General features: G+C 34.0%; 1 protein-coding gene across 1 annotated transcript in view; it reads left to right on the plus strand.

Moving 5' to 3' along the window:
• Positions 1–16,535: 16,535 nt before the first annotated feature.
• LOC126970717 (rab proteins geranylgeranyltransferase component A 1) overlaps positions 16,536–19,075 on the plus strand; it is a 28,299-nt gene continuing 25,759 nt past the window's right edge. The window contains exons 1-2 of the mRNA XM_050816810.1: positions 16,536–16,590; positions 18,617–18,839. Coding sequence (XP_050672767.1) covers positions 16,536–16,590; positions 18,617–18,839 — 278 coding nt within the window. The remainder of the gene's footprint in view (positions 16,591–18,616; positions 18,840–19,075) is intronic.

The following is a 19,075-nucleotide window of genomic DNA, read 5'->3' on the forward strand; positions in this document are numbered from 1 at the left end:
TTATAATACGTCCGATATATACCTAGCCAAGACCTTCAGATTTCCACCTGTTTGTCTCTTCAGAATTCTTTCGGCTTAGTTAACATAGAAAAAGTCTTCAGTTTCATATAAATTTGAATTGCTAAAGATAAGCTGCGCTCATTTAGTTAGTTGGTAGAAAGCAATTTTGTATTTTCTACGATTTGCTTACCAATCTAGGTTAGTTATTTGAAAAATGAGTACATATTTGTGATAATAATTAATTCCTAATTAAAGCGGGTTAAAGGCGACGCATAAAACAATATCGAGCCGCATGGTAGTATAGGTATATTTTGTGTGAGTGCCATCTCCACATCACCCGCGAGTGATCTGATGATCATGATTTTTTTTTTCGAGAGGAGGAAAATACATACACGTAATTGGGCCCCGAAACGGGGCCCATAAGTCGGACTCAAGTGTCCGCGCAAGCGGTCACCCCCTACCGACTAAAAACCTCCTCTATGCTGTTACCCCTGAAGGCTTTTATAGCGACAGGACGTGGGCCGTGGAGGCGGCAAAGGCTACGCAACAACAGTCGCGGGGCGTCTGCTAAGGAGACTGGAACCTCGGCTGTGTGCTTGTGGAAAGGAGAGAGAATGAAGATGAAAGATGAAAAAATTAGAAGAACACACTCGCCTGCGAGTGTAGTGATGTTTTGTGTTATGTATGTAAGTGTGTATGTATGTGTTTATGAATGTATGTTTGTATGTATGTAAGTAGTGTAAATATTTGTGTGAATGTATGTTTGTGTTTGCGTCTGTTTGTGATTGTGTAAGTGGTGTATGTCATTCCGTCTGTCTGTCCGTGTGTGTGAGTGGAGTGAAGCGATTACAGGACGAGGACTATTTATTATACTAGCGGCACGCTACGATGGCCGTTTTGATATATTATAATAGTGATGTGAAATGTCAATTTATTCTCGAAAAAAATATAATCAAATCTATTAGTTTTTGTTGCAAATAGTACCTGAATAAAAAGGTTTAATAAAACAAAAATATAAATGTTTACTTAATATATTTGAACAAACTGAATATTGGAATGAAAATGAATATACATGCACTTTATATTCACATAAGAAACATATGAATACAAAGAGAGACCAAAAAAAGGTGTAATAAAAGGCCAGATTTAATCAGATTTGTCCATAGTGCTATTTTCACTGTCGTCACTGCTATCATCACCTACATTAATTATAAGTTCGTTTTCTAAAATATTATCTATTTTCACATCTTTTTCATAATCTTCCCTTATTAATTTAACAGTTCTATTCACAACCTTTTCCCCGTCTCCTTTAGTCACAAGCTTCTTCTAATATTTTTAGAATTTTTGTTGTGGTAAATGGGGGTTCTGTATTGCGTCTTGCAGCATATCCCTTAATTTGAGCCCACATCATCCCAATTGCATTATATTTACAATGGTAAGGCGGTAACCGTATAACTCTGTGCCCATGTTCTAATGCTATTTCGTCGATAACGTATCGGATCTTGGTTGGTTTGTTTTCTTTTAAAAGACGTACTAATTCCGCTTATAACATATTTATATTTGCATCTACGCCATTCTTTTGAAGCCATGCGATGATGTCAGCTTTCTTTTGGGATTGGGCAGGTGGCTTGTCAATTTGCATCGAGTGGTATGGGGCATTGTCCATAATTATAATAGATGTTTCAGGGAGGCTACACAACATTGAGGTAAACCATTAAGTAAACTTTTCTCCATTCATTTATTCATGATAGTCTCCAGTGGTTTTTGATGCAAAAGCCACGAGAGAACCTTCGACACACTCGTAGATGGTTCCGGCGTGACAAATTATAAGTCGCGATCCTTTTCCAACAGGAACTTTGGTTGTAGATGCTGCAGTGTCATCGGTCCAAGAACGGTTCATAGTATGGTTAGCAATAAGCCATGTTTCATCCAAAAACAGAACATTTGGCAAATTTTCAATTTCTTTCACTTGCCGTAAAAAACTATATCTTGCCATCACGATATCAAATCTTTCCATCAATATTTTGCGTTTGTTTGTATCGAAATCCAGAGGTCATCAAAATCTTCGTTAGAAAACTTTCCCCGCCGAAGAATAATCCAGCTTCCTTCAGTGATTGCACTAACTTTTTTCTTGTCGGATACTCCTTCCGTAAATAGTAGCCGTACACATGTCTTCGGATGGCATCAAAGCTATCGATGCCTACGACTGGTTTTGCTCGTTTTCTCTTTTTTGGTATGTGAAGTTTATTTTCTTCTGTGCCAGTCTCGCCATAATTTTCTTTAGTTAGTCGTCTAACAGTTCGTTGTCCAATATTAAGCGCATCAGCTACGCATTCAACCACTGAAGTTATAGGTAAAATTGGCTCTCCATTTTGAGATTCACGATCGAAATAGTTACAGAGGCGTTTAACGAACTCTCGTGTCTGACTATTTAGTACAGTACAGTTCTCTGCGAACGTTCGGCCATATCGACGAAATCCACAACAAAAGGCGTACACAGAGTCCAATATCCGAAATCCAAAGCCAGGTCAAAACTATATTAAAACAATCGCAGTGCACTCGCAATTTGTACTTTTCGAAGCAACGTCAAGTCGAAACTGCTTTGTTTTGCATTGAATATTGACGCGAGTTGGCCGAAGGTTGTGCTCGCCAGCGATCCTATGTGACGATCGTATTAGATTTCATTTTTAAAAATGTTGAATTTCGAAAACAAATGCCATGTTTTGTGGTAAATAAGTACACCAATAATTTGAATCTTATAAAAATAAAAAATAAATGTTCGCGGGCCTATACATTTGAGGAAGAATTTTCCCAGCTTTCAACGCTATCTGCTAATTTATGACAAAAAGAGTCACCTCGCCAAAGTATGCCGTAGCAAGAAATATAGCATTTCTTCTGCTGTTTTAGAGGTAGGAGACAGAAACGACAATAGTACAGCCTGTGTTGTAGCAGCATCTCTAAATTCTATAAAGAAAGCTACTGTTACAGCATTTATTAAAGGAATTCATGCTCATTCTTGATTGATACCTGCAGCTCCATAGATGAAGATTTCAAATTTTTTATTTCAATTTTCAAATTGTGTCGTTTAAATAAAGTGTATTGCTGTCAAACTATTTCAATTGCGTCCTCATAACTTACACCATCGCCGCAGCTTCTGTACCTACCTGCTGTGCCGTTATTTTCAAAAGTCTCTCCTGATTGCAAACCCATTGCAATAAAGTATCGTCGATAAAAAATTTATAAAAGAAGAAATTGACAAACTTTTAATAGAAGGAATAATTTAATCGAAGAGAGTACTTCACCTTGGAGAGCTCAAGTTCTCATTTATAAAAAATATTTTTCATATATTTTGTTGATTACATTGATAAACAATAAATGAGAAATCAAACCTTTAATAATGGTTTTAATCAACAAAATACCTGATAAAGATTTTTGCTAAGACACTGATTGACGCTTGAAAATTTAGTTTAAAACATTTTGAAGCTTCGGATATACGGAGCTAACACTAGAAACCAACTCACCACCTGTTATTGGTTTGCTCGCTTCCGTTCTGGAAATTTTGACCTGAAAAATTAACCTCGTGGTCGTCCAAAGACTTTGGTCGAAAATGATGAATTAAAGGCGGTTGTGGAAGCTGATGATACACAATCTACGGCTGAATTAGCAGCAGCTTTTGACGTTAGCGTCAAAACAATATTGATCCATTTGCGTCAAATTGGCAAGGTAAAAAAGCTTGATAAATCGCCAGCGCGAAGTACGCGTCGAGACGTGCCTTGCACTGCTCAACAGACAAAAAAATTAAGGAATTATGAACCGCATTGTTACCTGCGATGAAAAACGGATTCTGTTTGATAACCGCAAGCGCTCAGCAAGTTGGTTGGATCCTGGTTCAGCACCTAAACAATGCCCTAAACGAAAACTTACCCCTAGAAAAATGATGGTCACTGTTTGGTGGTCTAGCGCCGGTGTGATTCATCACAGTTTCTTACCAAACGGGGTGAGCATTACTGCAGATGTGTACTGTGAAGAACTGAACACGATGATGGAGCAGCTGGCACATCTCCAACCAGCATTGGTCAATCGCTCGTCTCCGCTGCTCCTACACGACAACGCGCGACCTCATACTGCACAGCAGACGGTCTCCAAGTTCTAAGAACTGGGGTTGGAAGCTCTCCGTCATCCGCCCTACTCACCAGACCTTGCGCCTACAGACTACTACTTTTTCCTGAATTTGGATAACTTTTTGGCGGGAACAAATTCAATACCCGAGAGGCAGTACAAAATGCCTTTGAAGAATTTGTTGCCTCCCGTCCAGCTGATTTCTTTAAGAAGGGCATCAATAAACTGCCACTGCGTTGGCAAAGATACATTGATTGCATGGGTGATTACTTCGATTAATACAAATAAAAATACATGAAAAAATTCGATTTAATTTTATCATACAAAACGGGAATTTCATAGGTAAAGACCTAATAAGGTCAACCAGGGCTAAGTCGTCTACGGGGCTAAGGCATCTATTTTAATTATCATGCGAAACGCGTATATTACAACTTTTCACGCCATCTGTTTTATGTTTTTGGCACATAAAGTACTAAAAATCATTAATAGATGACGTGAAAGGACTGTTTTTCTTAAGATATCCGCCATCTTAAATCTGTCATTTCTTTTGGAACTTTTTGTGTGCCAACACGTGTACTTGAATCTTTTACAATCTTCGTTCCTTTAAGAGTATCGATCTTTCTTTAGAGTAAGTACTTCTATTGTTTATTGTAGTACATGTTATTTTAATTATTTTATCTATTAAGCTTAAGATTTGCAGTCAAAATGCAATTTAAAATAATCAGGTTATATTTTTGTTTTGGGGTTATTGCGTCCGTCCTGTAGGGGTGATGGCGTCTATTGTAACGCAATAGCCCCATAATCAGAGTTATTAAACCTTTTAAATTTAGAATATTATTGGTAAATCTATCTATACATAATAAAATGTATATTGCTAATAAAAATAGGCTGGTATACTACAGAACCCAAAACTTTCCGTGTGTTTTGTAGGTTTTATGCATTAGCCGCATGCTTAAACCAATAAACAGATTTCGATGAAACTTGATATCAACTATTGTTTGATATTAACTCCAGAAACCAATTTTGGATACTTCACATTAAATATGAAAAATTGTTAGATAGATAGATATATGTTTTTTCGTGGGGTTATATTCTTTATGCATGTATGGTATTTGATGGTATTTTTTGTTAATTCTCAATGTTTACTCTAGGTTTCTCAATATGGTACGGCACTTCAAAAGAAAAACAACAACTACATACAATCTTGAATCTTTAAAAGAAGCTGTAGAAGAAGTTAGAACTGATAAAATAAACTCAAATCAAGCTGCAAAAAAAATAGGGTATTCCTCGTACGTCTATATGTGATAGAGTAAATAACAGAAGAGGTGTAGTAAAGGAGAGTCGTGGACCACCTACTGTGATTGACAGAGAAAATGAGCACAAACTTGCGAATGGTATACGGACTATGGAAAAATACGGATTTGGACTTACTTCTAAAGAAACGCTGGATTTAGTTAGCATGCACGTAAGTCAAAATAATTACTCGACCCCATTTAAAAACAACAGGCCTGGATATGATTGGTTTGCGGCGTTCAAAAAAAGACACAATTTGTCATTAAAAAAGCCGCAATCGGTAGAGATGTCAAGGAAAGTGGCATGTGACCCCTTTATAGTAAATGAGTACTTTGATATCCTTGACAAGGTTCTGAATGAACTTGGCTTAAAAGGAAGACCAGAAAGATCTGGAATCTGGACGAATCAAGTTTTGGACATGACCCTGACAAAACAAAAGTTGTTGGCGCCCGTGGATTTGCCAGTACACGAACGATCGCATCATCTGGTAAAGATAATGTAACAATTTTGTTCACAGCAAGCACCGCTTGTGACAAATTGCCACCATTAATTATAAATCGAGGAAAAAATACTTGGGACCAATGGATGACAGACAAAGGTTACGAAAACACATCGTATGCTGCCCCAAAAAATAGTACTGATTAGTAGTAAAAGTAGTGATTTATATTGTAAAAAAAAGACTGATTTGTAGATCATTAACAATATAATTAATGTCATAAATAGATTATTATGTTACTTATATGATAAGGTTAAAGCTGAAACAAAGAGTATTAGTTCACATAAAGATCTAATTTTTTTTTATTAAATGAAAATTAATAATTATTCTATACTTTATGTTGTGGTTTGATTCCAGTCATAATAATTAAAGAATAATTATAAAACCCGAACCGAAGTTTGGTACACCTGGAATATAAAATAGGGTGAATGCGTCTACCAGAAAAACAGACAATTAGACGCCATAGCCCCGAACGGTTTTGTTCAACTATAAATACTAAACTAAGCCTCGAATTTGGCGTACAAGATAATCACAAGCTATATCACTGGTACTTTTATAAATTATCTTGATTAAAATAGTTATTAGCTCTTTAAATTTCGTAATACTAATCAAAGACGTGTTCGCCCCACTCAGGGCTATTGCGTCCAAAAATCCTATTTTTCATAGAAACATCATTTACACGTAGAAGTTATTTAAAATACCACTTATTGGTATCAAAATATGAAATAAGATGAAATGCCCTACGTTGAATCATATGTTATACCCTATAAAAATACAAAATATTTTTTTTATAATCGGATAATTAATATGCCATTCAAAGTATTGTAACGTATTAGCCCCGGTTGACCTTATATCAACAGTAATACAGTCCATTATTAAAAATAGATTTTACCTACACATCTGAAATCGTTAGGACATAGTGATTAAGTATAAAGTCTCAACTCCCAATTATGTATAGTACTCGTATAGTAGCCTAGAAAAGAAAGCTTATAATTTTTTAAATAAATCATAATAATTTAAAAATGGGCACTATGTAACAAGATACCTACTTTCAAATAAACTTTGATAAAACTCAATACATAGCATTTCATAAAACTAAAGCTTCAAGTCCACCGTCAAATAAACCTTTAATTCTTCACACTTGCCCATCACCTTCTATGCATCAATGTCATAACAACTGTAAAATTATAGACCAAATCAGCAATATAAAGTACCTTGGAATTATAATAGATGAACAACTGTCACAAAGTTTTCAAATAAATAATCTCTCAACACGGGTCCGAAAAATTATCATGATTATGAAAAAACTAAGATACTCTGCTGGGAAAGATACTTTAATTTTAGTTTACAAAACCTTGTGCCAAGTAATACTTACATACTGCATTACTGTTTGGGGAGGTGCCGCAAAAACTCTTTTCATCAATCTGGAAAGAGCACAACGTGCAGTTCTAAAGGTAATGTTACGTAAAAAATATAAATACAGTACCGACTTGTTATATAAAGAGAGTAACGTTCTCCGCGTACGTCAACTGTTCATTCTGAGAGCAACTATTACAACTGACAGCAGAGTTTTAGATTCTCCGCAATACAATGATCTAATCAAACAAAGAGTCTTTAAAATCCCTAACCCCCAGGTTAATAGCACCTTTATCAAAAGACTACCGTATTATCTTCTGCCACATATATACAATAAACTTTGCCGTATTTTAAACCTGACAAAACTTACTACCCGCGATTCAAAACGAAAAATTGAATTATACTTAATGAGTCTAGATTATCAAGAAACTGAAAATATCATACAGACAATTTTATAAAAAGGATTGAAACTCTCACACACAATCACTGACACTCACACACACACACTTGCACACGCACGCACACACACACGCACACACGCACTCGCACACACGCACACACACACACACACACACACGCACGCACTCGCACACACACACACACACGCACGCACTCGCACACTCACACACACACTTTATTGTTTCTTAAGAAGTTTTTATTTTTATTTTCATTAATTTTACTAATTTACTATTATTTTTCTACCATCTCCATGCTATGTTCCGCGAGTCAAATAGAAGTAACTTTCTTTAGTAACTGTGTTTCCCGGCTTCTGTGTCACAAGCACCTTGCTTAGTGCAGAGCCAACACTCAGTACATATAACGTACAAGGTACTCAAGTATTCATAATTATGTTAAAGTGTATTGTGTAAACTTTAATTTCTTTGTATGTATCTTAATTCTGGTAATAAATTTATTATTACTATTATTAATTAAGTTTATTATTACTATTATTAATTAAGTATGAGAGTGTCTGTCTTGTTAGAGTAAAAGTGTTCTGTGCTCTGGCACTGGCACCTTTGGAGGAATAGCTAGTGGATTCGATCCCCAGCTAGACCCAGCAGATCCAAGTACAACGCACCTTACATTATGTTTCTTGTAATGTTGGTTGAGTATCATCTAGTGGTTGCATTTACTAAAGGTGGACATCTTTATTATAGCCATTAGCATTAGCAGGTAAGCATTTTACTCAATCAATCACGTAAATATTATCATTCGCAAATGACCGTATTTTAGATGCTTAAGAACCTTTCCGCCAGCTGTTACCTATCAATGTCAATTATTCCATTATTGTCAGTGTCAGAAAATTCAGTTCTTTGCGTGCTATCGGAGGGGTATAATCAGACTTTTTAAAATAAATTATATATTTTATAAAATATTGTGTAAATAAATCTAGAAACACTAACAATGGATGACGATTTACCAACTGACTTCCAAGTTATCGTCGTGGGGACTGGTAAGTCTTTATATCTCTAAAGTTTGCGTGCCGGCTGTAATGGCGATAGCCTACTTTAGTATCGATCTTATTTTCTTCTTTTCCTTGCCGTACTTTCTTTTCGTTTATCAGTAAAAGTATATTTTCCGTCTTTAATAACTCTTGGAAGATACATTAGACCCAAGACACATTAGTAAAAGACTATTTGCATTGCGAATAATTCCGCCCCAATTTTCAAGTATTACTCACAATTTAAATGGGTTCATGTTGCTGTACTGAATCGGAGTCAATGTCCTCTCATGTCTATAAAAAGTTCTGTAAAAAACACTTGTGGACGTTTTTATCTAACAATCACTGGTTAAAATTACACTTCAGTACACTTTATGCTAGGTATATGTACTAGGTACATACAATATTTTCCATTAATTGCTGAGTGATTTATTATAGTATTTCTAGTCGTCACTTTACTTATTCTATTATAATTTTTATTTGATATCATAAGATAATAATGTTAATAGAATCTACTTTGGCATTAGTACCAAATTAAAACAGATTATTATATTTACAAAACTAAATATTTTTTAAATTGAAGTGCAGTAGCATCATCATATTTTGTCCCTAAATGAAATATGATCTTTACACTTGTAAAAGTTCAACACTATTTTATACTTAGTATTTGGTGGCACATATTCAGTTAAATATCAAGAGTAAGAATTCTTAATATTTAAATTTCAGAGCAAGAGCTCTAAGAAGGTTGTTCTTAAAAAAGAAAGAAAGAAAGAAAAATGTTTATTTCACAAAACACTCACAGGTTACACTTATATAATGAGATAAAAGTACAAAACAAACCAAACAAGAACATAATTAAATAGTAATTGATTTAATATTGGAGGGTTCCTGTGCAGTGCTGGAAATGGGTCAACAACTCACGAGCTATCTGTGACACAGCTGTGGCTATGAAACCACACTGATTTTCGTTTTGTAATTATGTAGGTATATAATGTAAAATGTAGCTCTCCTAAAAAACAAATCAGTGGAACTAAGTCTTTAGTTAGCGGTAAAAATATAAATTTTCAAATTATGACTACTAAGTAGTTCTAGAGATGACCACATCTTAACTGTGAGCACTCTACCACCATAACATATGAAACAACTACGAAATCCACATGACCTCATTCGATTTCTCACCTTATTTTGGTATTAGGAATTGCTTGAAAAACTATCGTATATATTTCAATAGTTATGTTTTCAAAATATAACATAGTTACAATTTATATCATACACAAGCAATCTCGCACTTCAAGATCATTCAAGCTCAACGGATTCTTCTTAGTCTTTCGGAACGAATATCTCAAATTATTACTATGAAAGCATGTACATTTTAGTTTTTTTATAGAAAGAACATATAAAGTTGATTATAAAACCATAAACACTAATAAATAAAACCAATTGTTCTCATTGAAAATACTCATTTATTCTAAAATATAACAGCTTTTTAGCTTTGTTTTATGTATGTAAAATAATATAAATCACAATGAATAATTCACATAGGTTTAGATTTTGCACGCATAAAATCACTCGGTAATCAACAGATTTCGAGCCTAAGCTTAATGCCTAAAAGGGATTGGATAGCAAAGGGTGAATAGCACACACATAAAACTCGCTTATAATATTGATATTGATGTGTCATGTGCAGGAATGGTGGAGTCAATTGTGGCAGCAGCATGCAGTAGAATAGGCAAGAATGTGCTCCACCTTGACTCCAGTGATCACTATGGAGGCTTGTGGGCTTCATATAATTTTGATGGGCTTCAGAAGTTTATCAAGGAAGTTAACTCTGATGCCAAAAGACAGGAACAAGTTTACAATTTAAAGGAGAAGTGGTACATTGAAAAGTAAGTTTAACTATTTTGCACTTATCTTTTCCCACATTTATAGTTGGTAAAGCCAATAAATTATTTTCTTTGATTTCTGCTTGATTGTGTGTAAAGTACACAATATTTTTTAAAAGGATTGATATGTGTTTAATCATTAGTTAATGTTAATAAATTATGTTAATTTTCCACAATAATTTATATAATAATAATTGCTATCATGTTATTTTACATTTATTACACTTGGTAACCCTTGAAAGTAAGTTAATTTTCATAATTATTTCTGAGCACTCACCTCATAAGCATTTCAGAATTCTAAAATGTATTTTTATTCAACCAAAAAAATAAAAAAGTAATAATAGGTAGTATGATTTACTGTAGTAACTTATTAGTAACCAGAACAAGGTTAGTAACCACAAATTAAAAACATATTTATTCACCATTGCTTAGAGAGGTGACATAACAATGACAATACATATATATAAAAAGTGAAAAAAACCAAATTAAAAGTTTTTAGCTGTAAAACAGCTGATTGGGAATTGTGAAAATAAAATATAGAAGTAGATATCTAACTCCTTTTTAATTTACTAATTGGAAAGCTAGATTGTATTTAATAAATAATTATGAATCCAAATATAAACAATTGTAGAGTAGAATATAAATAAAATACTGTACCTTATAAATCATAAACTTTTTGTTGCTTTAGCAATTGTTTATCAAGACACAAATGAGTAATACAGTGGACCCCCGGTAATCCGACCCCTGCCTAGTCTGGCATCGCCTGTATTCGGACATGGTCTATTATCTATTATGTATTGACAATCATCGCTAATGCATGATTGAACAAGTTATAACTTGTATACACCATTATTATTGTGAGAGACGCGTAGGCTATTGTTTTGATTCGGATTGCCTTACTTTGAATTTGAAGTTTGAAGAAGATAGTGCTGCGGTCTAGTGTGTGTTTATTTTTTACTGTTTAATCATTGTGTATCACATAGTTGTACCTAGTAATGACGTCACAAGCTCAGAAGCGAAATTAATCAGGATTAATGACATTAATTTTATAAATAGTAATATAATAAAATGTAGCTTACATTTTGTGTGTAATGTGTTGCACTCTAATGTGTTGTTTAATTTACTAAATTTGACATATACAGGGTGTCCCAAAGTTATGGGACATGAAGGGAAAGTACCTTAAATATCGTACATAGGGTATTTTACTGAAAGAAGACTTTATGTTATTTTTAAAAGTTAGTAATTCTGCATTCAAAGATTTTCTAAAAATTACTTACCTCGTCTGGGAGTCGAACCGACTTAAATGTGTAAAAAAACACCCCTACTTTTATGATATGAAGATATGAGAAAGTAGTCAATTAACTGGGTATTTTAGTGTAAACTAATTAATTAAATGCTCAAAATGTGGTCCCTCCTGTCTTACGCAAATCGAAGCAATGAGTCCGCTGCCTTTTGATTTTCTTATAATTTTATGGTGAATACTCGATGATATGGCACAATTCTGTTTGTGACTTGCCCACATACTCGTATCGCTTTTAAACTAAAAAAAAAAAACTATGCTATAAAGTATTTTGATTATGCTATCTATAGAATGATAATATCTCTACTATTCGAACATCGTCGTCGACCATAAAAAACTTTCTTGAAATTTGTCTCAAACATTTTACGTTGCTCCTTTCTTTTAAAATGCTATGTTACTTAAGAAGAGTTATTAGTTTTTGACATCATAAAAGTAGGGATGTTTTTTTGTACATTTAAATCGGTTCGAGTCCCAGCTGAGGCAAGTAATTTTTAGAAAGTCTTTGAATGCAGGATTACTAACTTTTAAAAATAACATAAAATCTTCTTTCAGTAAAATAGCCTATATATGATATTTAAGGTACTTGCCCTTCATGTCCCATAACTTTGGGACATCCTGTATAATAAAGTATGATTTGTACTTCAGAGTAAACATATAGAATCTTATCATTGGATCTGTAATTTGTCCTATTACAAGGTACTCTTTTGTAAACATTTCTGGACTATGGGGGTCTAAGTTAGTACTCTATAATCCGACAAATTCAATAGTCGGACACTGCTCTGCAAAATGTTTGTCGGATTACCAGGGGTCCACTGTTTCTAGTAAAAATGAACAGAAGTAGATAATTCTAGACAAGTAGGTAATTCTTTTCACAATATATTTATTGGAATGCTGGATTGTAAGCTGGATGGTGTTAAAGAAAAATATAATGTATATAATTAGTGAAAAAAAGTGTTGAAATATAACTAATTATAAAAATAAATAAATAAAATAATATTTTTATTTCGCTTTTTTTTTATTCAGAGCTCATTTATGGAGTACAATTTAATAAAATAAATTTTCGTAACAGCTAATATATAATTACTATTCTCAATTGAAATTCTTTGTTTAATTTACTTACTTGTAAATAAGAAAGAATGTTAGATGGTGTTAATTTCGTAATTAAGAAATGTTCATTGTAATTGCCCAAATAAAAATGTCAGGTCTCCAAGTACAAGACAAATTTTATGACACTTGAAAATGATTTAGTGGTTTAAGAAGATTCACAGTTTTTAATATGATTTTAAATTTTTATTTTAGTTTTCGTAATCCACACCATACAATAATAATTGAATGTGGTAGATATATTTGTGGCTTTACTATAGAATGATTAACTTAAGTCTATTATTGTAACAGAGATTCACCACCAGCAGAAGGAGAGGACACAAAGACTGATGACAAAGCTGATCCTCAGAAGAAGATATGGACACAGGCATCATTTGCAGCTGAATATAGAAAATTTAACATTGATATGACACCTAAGGTAAAATAATAACATTGACACACTTTTACATAAATTATCTTGCCCCAAAGTAGGCAAAGCCTGTACTATGGATAAGACAAATATATTAAATATATCAACCCTGAAAACCATAATGAAAGATGGATAGTGTTACCGTTGCACTGTTTACTAATTGGGAAGCTTCCTATAGAGCTTTGAGCTTAAAGACGGTCATATGATTTGTTAAAATGTTGCTCATTTGTAAAAAAAAATCTCATCCGTAAACAAAATTTTTCTGTGTCCTCCCTTTGCGTACCGCTTCAGTAGTTGTTTCGATTTTATCACCCTATTCTTTTTTAAATTATCAGTTAAGAAATGATCGGTACGTCTCTTAGAGGCTGCAAGCCCTAAGTCACCTTTAAAAAAATACGCAACATGGTTCTATCTTCATCTCCCGAGATAAAATGTTTTGCTTTCGGTTATGATTTCTTCGAATTATTTTCCTTAATCACACAAACAGGGGAGGTCTCATTGTACCTATTAATAGCCTGGTTTTTACTAATACCAAGCGTATGGAGTGAATTAAAAATTACATTTGGCTCCATACCTACTTTTTGTGATGCAATCACTGCGATTCGGTTCTCTTTATCACACCACTCCATTTTAATATCGTTAAATATTGTACAATGTATTTGCGCCAAAATGAACAATCATATAAAAATGACAGATTCCAAATTCAATCGTAAAATTTGGTTTATTTTAAATTGTAACAGTATTTATGGCCAGACTATGTATAAATTTGTTTAGTTTTCTTTAGATTTTCGATTTTTTTATGATATACATGTATAGGACCATAAGAGTTTCTCCAATGTTCCGGGACCCAGTAGGTACTCTGCGAACGGGCCGATCGTTTGGCGTTCGTAGAGATCTCGCTTCATTGTGTATTCTATAGCACTTATGACGGATTTCAAAGTGCAGACCTGATTCCTGCCGTCGAAAACTACTATCGCCCCACACGCCCCTAAAACAAAAACATTATAAACCATAATGTCTGCTACAGATGGATGGAAGTCTTCATCATAATCATCTTCCACGTACCTACATCACCTTCCTTACGCGGTGTTACTAGGTGCCTTCTAAAATAGCGTGTGCTGTTTTATGAACAACAACAGGCCAAACTTCTGTGACTCCTCTAGTGTCTATCACTTACAAACAGGACATCCGTACGGTCATTTATCCTCCTGTTTATTTATTTATTAAGGAAACAAACAGATACATCACTATAGTACAAAATTAAGTTAAATAAATATACAAATTACAATATTGGATATATCCTAGAATAGTTACACTGAGAACACAAAAGAATACAATTTTACAGACATGACAACAGAACGATAGGATAAGTAAACAATAGTATATTTAGGCGAATACACAGTATTATATAAATCAAGACACAGACAGGGATATAATAATGAATAAAGATACAAGGTTTAAGGTAAGGACAGTAATTGTTGTTTTAACATCTACTGCTACTTAAATGTCTTAAATGCAGCAGTAGAGGAGTGCGAAAACAGGTCGACATTAATGTGAGAATCCAATGATGAACACATTCTGTGAAGAGTGTGTGAGTTCTAGGAGTCGGTAGGTTGAAAGTTCTGTGCGTGCGTAAAGACCTGGCAGGAACATTGAATGGCAAAAGCTCGAGAAGTTCAGGACAAGCTAGTTCATTCCCATTCATGTTCCATAAAAAACATTAAAACCACGACCGTTATAAGAATGTTATCTTATGCCTTAGTTGCGTTCATGCTTTGATGGCTTTTGAAAGTGCGCTTGTTAATTATTTTATTAGTTTACACATTAATATAATTCAGCACCAATCTATTTATATTTATACCGAGATTTAATATCCCAGACGCCGCTGTTGTTTTTAAAAGCGGAATTTTAATGATGTGATGTTTTCAAGCCGCTTTCTCAATACTCTCGTTATTCAATAGGTACCTATCTTTGCGAATGGTTTTTTTTATGTGTCCAAGATAATAATAAATTCTAAGCCTTATTGAATATAAATTAATAAATCAAATGATCACGAATCATTATTATTGAAATAACATTTATGTTTTAATGAAATTTATTTATTCATCTAATTAACTATTTCACTTTTAATAATAATTAACTATTTCACTATTAATAATAATTAACTATTTAACTTTTAATAATTAATCATTTATCTTTTAGCTTGACCTGTATGTTTGTACTTCTGTGTGGTACCTGAGTAGTTTTTTTTTGTTTCTGACCGTAACCGTTGTTGGAAGGAAATAAACATTCAAAATGTATAATAAAAGATACTCTTTTTATTAATCTGTGCCTACCTACCTACTTACTGTTTCCGAAACGAGACACTACTTCATCCGAAAAAAGTTTTTACCACAATGGCGCTTATTTCTGCCGTGAAGCAGTAATGTGTATAAGCATTACTGTGTTTCGGTCTGAAGGGCGCCGTAGCTAGTGAAATTACTGGGCAAATGAGACTTAACATCTTATGTCTCAAGGTGACGAGCGCAATTGTTGTGCCGCTAAGAAATTTTGCTGAACGTCCTGCTCGTCTCGTTCCTTATTTTCATTAAAAAAAAAAAAACAGATTGCAAGTATGCAGTATTTTCAACTTGTAGCTGCTGTTCTCGCGAGGGCCCCTCGTGGAGCTCCTGATATCTTCGAACATCGCACGCTATGCAGAGTTCCGCTGCGTCACTCGCGTGCTGACGTGGCTCAACGACTGCCTGACGCCGGTGCCCTGCTCGCGCGCTGACGTGTTCGCCACCGAGGCTGTCACCATCCTCGAGAAGAGGATGCTCATGAATATGCTCACCGCCATTGTTGGCTATTCTGATGAGGAGATGGAAAATGAATTGAAAGGTAATATTGAATATAGAAATAGAAAAATTTTTTTTTTTGCAATAAAAAAACACTAAAACAAAAACAACAATTTACAATATTAATTAAAATGTTAAAATACTAAGTTAAATAAGGTAACAAATATTATAAAAATTAAAAATCAATAAATAAAAATAATTGTTTGCGCGTGATTCCCTGCTAAAAGGAGCTGACTCAGTCTATTGTTGGTCAGTGCAGAAGACACCAACCATTTTGTGTAAATTTGAGTCATGAATATGCTCACCGCCATTATTGGCTATTCTGATGATGAGATGGAAAATGAATTGAAAGGTAATATTGAATTTGTGTAACGCGATCTTCATTTTTAAGAAAATGAAAAATCCCTGGTGATCTGCGCATTTAGCGAAACGTATTCGTTAATAATTGAGATAATTATCTTATGAATCCAACGACTTTGTATAAACATTTATTCGCAGTCTGATAATTTAAAAAAAAGTCTGATAGTGGAACGGCAAAAGTGTGCTTTAAGACAATGTAAGCACACTTTTCTCTTTATTCGTGTGTCAACTGTCCTAATCGGGTTCTAAATTTAACATAGATAACCTGTACTGAATATATATTTTCCATTACTGCCTATTGACATTTTCTTAGGGGGGGTAATAACTTCAAGAAGTCGCCTTGTAACTGTAAGAGAGGGTTAAAGGAATATAATAATAACACTTTATTATTTGTAATAAATCTAACATTTTCCGCAAGATCCAACGATATTTACGAACCTAAAATTCAATTTTCTCTAGAATGGTCCAGAATAAACCTGTTTTATTTGATTTCCTGCACCAAAACAGATATTTCATAACGAGAACTAAGACAAATTTTATGACTAAAGAATTTTGTGAGAAAACGTTTTTGAGTCAAAAAAACTTGCTTCCGGTATACCAAGTTCTCTGAATTTTGGAAAATTAAATGCGCGGAATGGGAATGTCGGAATTCTCGTAACAGACTTGGAAGGATATTTAAATCTGATTTTCGATAAAATAGTTGAATTATGACTCTGGGAACTAACTACTACCGAAGATTTGATTTTGTTTTCTCTTTAAGATTCATCTATTCCATTGTTTTTGTCAAACTTCAAATTTTATTTGAAACCCGATTTTCGTTTTTGTTTCCTGATTTCTGGGGGGGGGGGGGGGTAGTTACCCCTATTACCCCCCCCGTAAATACGCCCTTGGACTCACCAAGAATATTTAAAACAACTGGCGGCAATGTGGCAATGTATAGATATTATGCTGTAATATGTGGCATGTTCCATATTTCGGCTTTGTTTTTATATGACATGATTTGTCTATATGTATAGAACGTCACGGTATAAATATTAAACAAACACCGAAGGAATATTGCCTAGGTAATCTTTGATCGCATTTGTAATTAATAAGATGGTCATGGGATGCCTGGGAAATGTTTGAAATATCTGTTTTTTGGTCACTTCGTGTTGAAATAAATAATATTAAGGTACATATTTTTGTAGGTATCAGTATATGTAAGTAATGTACTTGCAGCGGATTGTTACTTTCTATAGATATTAATAATTGTGTGTAGGTATACAATTTAATGTTAAGATTATATTTATTTTGTAAAAAACTAAAATAAGGCGTAATCTAAGATAGTGCATTGAGGTCAAACCTCTGTGGTTTTTACGATGTATCTGATTTGTTCAGATTTTGTAAAATATTTATTTCGATAAATAAATAAAAAAAAAAAGATGAAAAACTACGTGGAATTACACTCAGCGCAGTCCCTTGCACCTTGATTGGCTTAAGTTTCAAGTTAACGTGCACAAGCGCTATGTTGACTGGTGTAGAGTTCAACCCAATGCTTCCACCACCAATTGAGCCTGTCTGTGACACAATAGATGTTGGCATCAGATACCTACCTACAACTTGGAAGTTAAATTCAACTTTTCTCTCGGTTGCTTTATATTATTTTGCTCATCGCGCCATTATAAATTAAATTAAATAAAAAAAAATTGCAACTTGATAGAATATGGAAAATAGAATATGGAAAAACACGACGTAGTTCCTTAAAAACGTTCAAAACCATATACTTCAAATTCGTGTTTAAAGTTTAATAAATATTAGTGTATTCCATACATGTGGGTTGGGCTACTAAGTCATGATGTCATTTAAGGAGTGACAGTAGGGCTGCCATTTTTTGTCAGTCCGTTAAAATGAATCACGTGACCAATTTTGTGTTCCTAACTCAATTGTGGTTTGGAACGTTTGTCTGGAATTACGTCCAGAAAAAATATTTTGTGTAGATTTTGATGGTACCTAAGAAGATTTTTATTCCGGATTTATAGAGTTCCACGATAAAACACTGAAGGAGTATCTCACGCACAAGGAGCTCACTCCAAACCTGATCCACTACGTGCTGTTCGCGATCGCGGGTGGCACAGACAAGATGCCGTGTCGCGAGGGAGTGCGGGAGTCCAAGAAGTTCTTGAAGAGCCTGGGCCGTTACGGGAACACGCCCTTCCTGTGGCCCATGTACGGCAGTGGCGAGTTACCGCAGTGCTTCTGCAGGTAATATAATGGGCCAACTTTTTAAGGGCCACTCTTAATAGGTGCATTTTATTTTTGACTATTTCTCTCTGTGTAGTCTGCTGACAGTAATTTTTTTTCATTTAACCTGAATGCATGAAATGGTTGTTAGGAATTGTTTGTAAAAATATGTAAAACATCAAAAAAATCACATAAATTTTATTGTTTTTTGATGACAAAAAAGATAATATATGTTATATGTTTAGCAAAATGATTAA

This window comes from Leptidea sinapis, chromosome 21 (assembly GCF_905404315.1).
Source record: "Leptidea sinapis chromosome 21, ilLepSina1.1, whole genome shotgun sequence".
Classification (NCBI taxonomy): Eukaryota; Metazoa; Arthropoda; class Insecta; order Lepidoptera; family Pieridae; genus Leptidea; species Leptidea sinapis.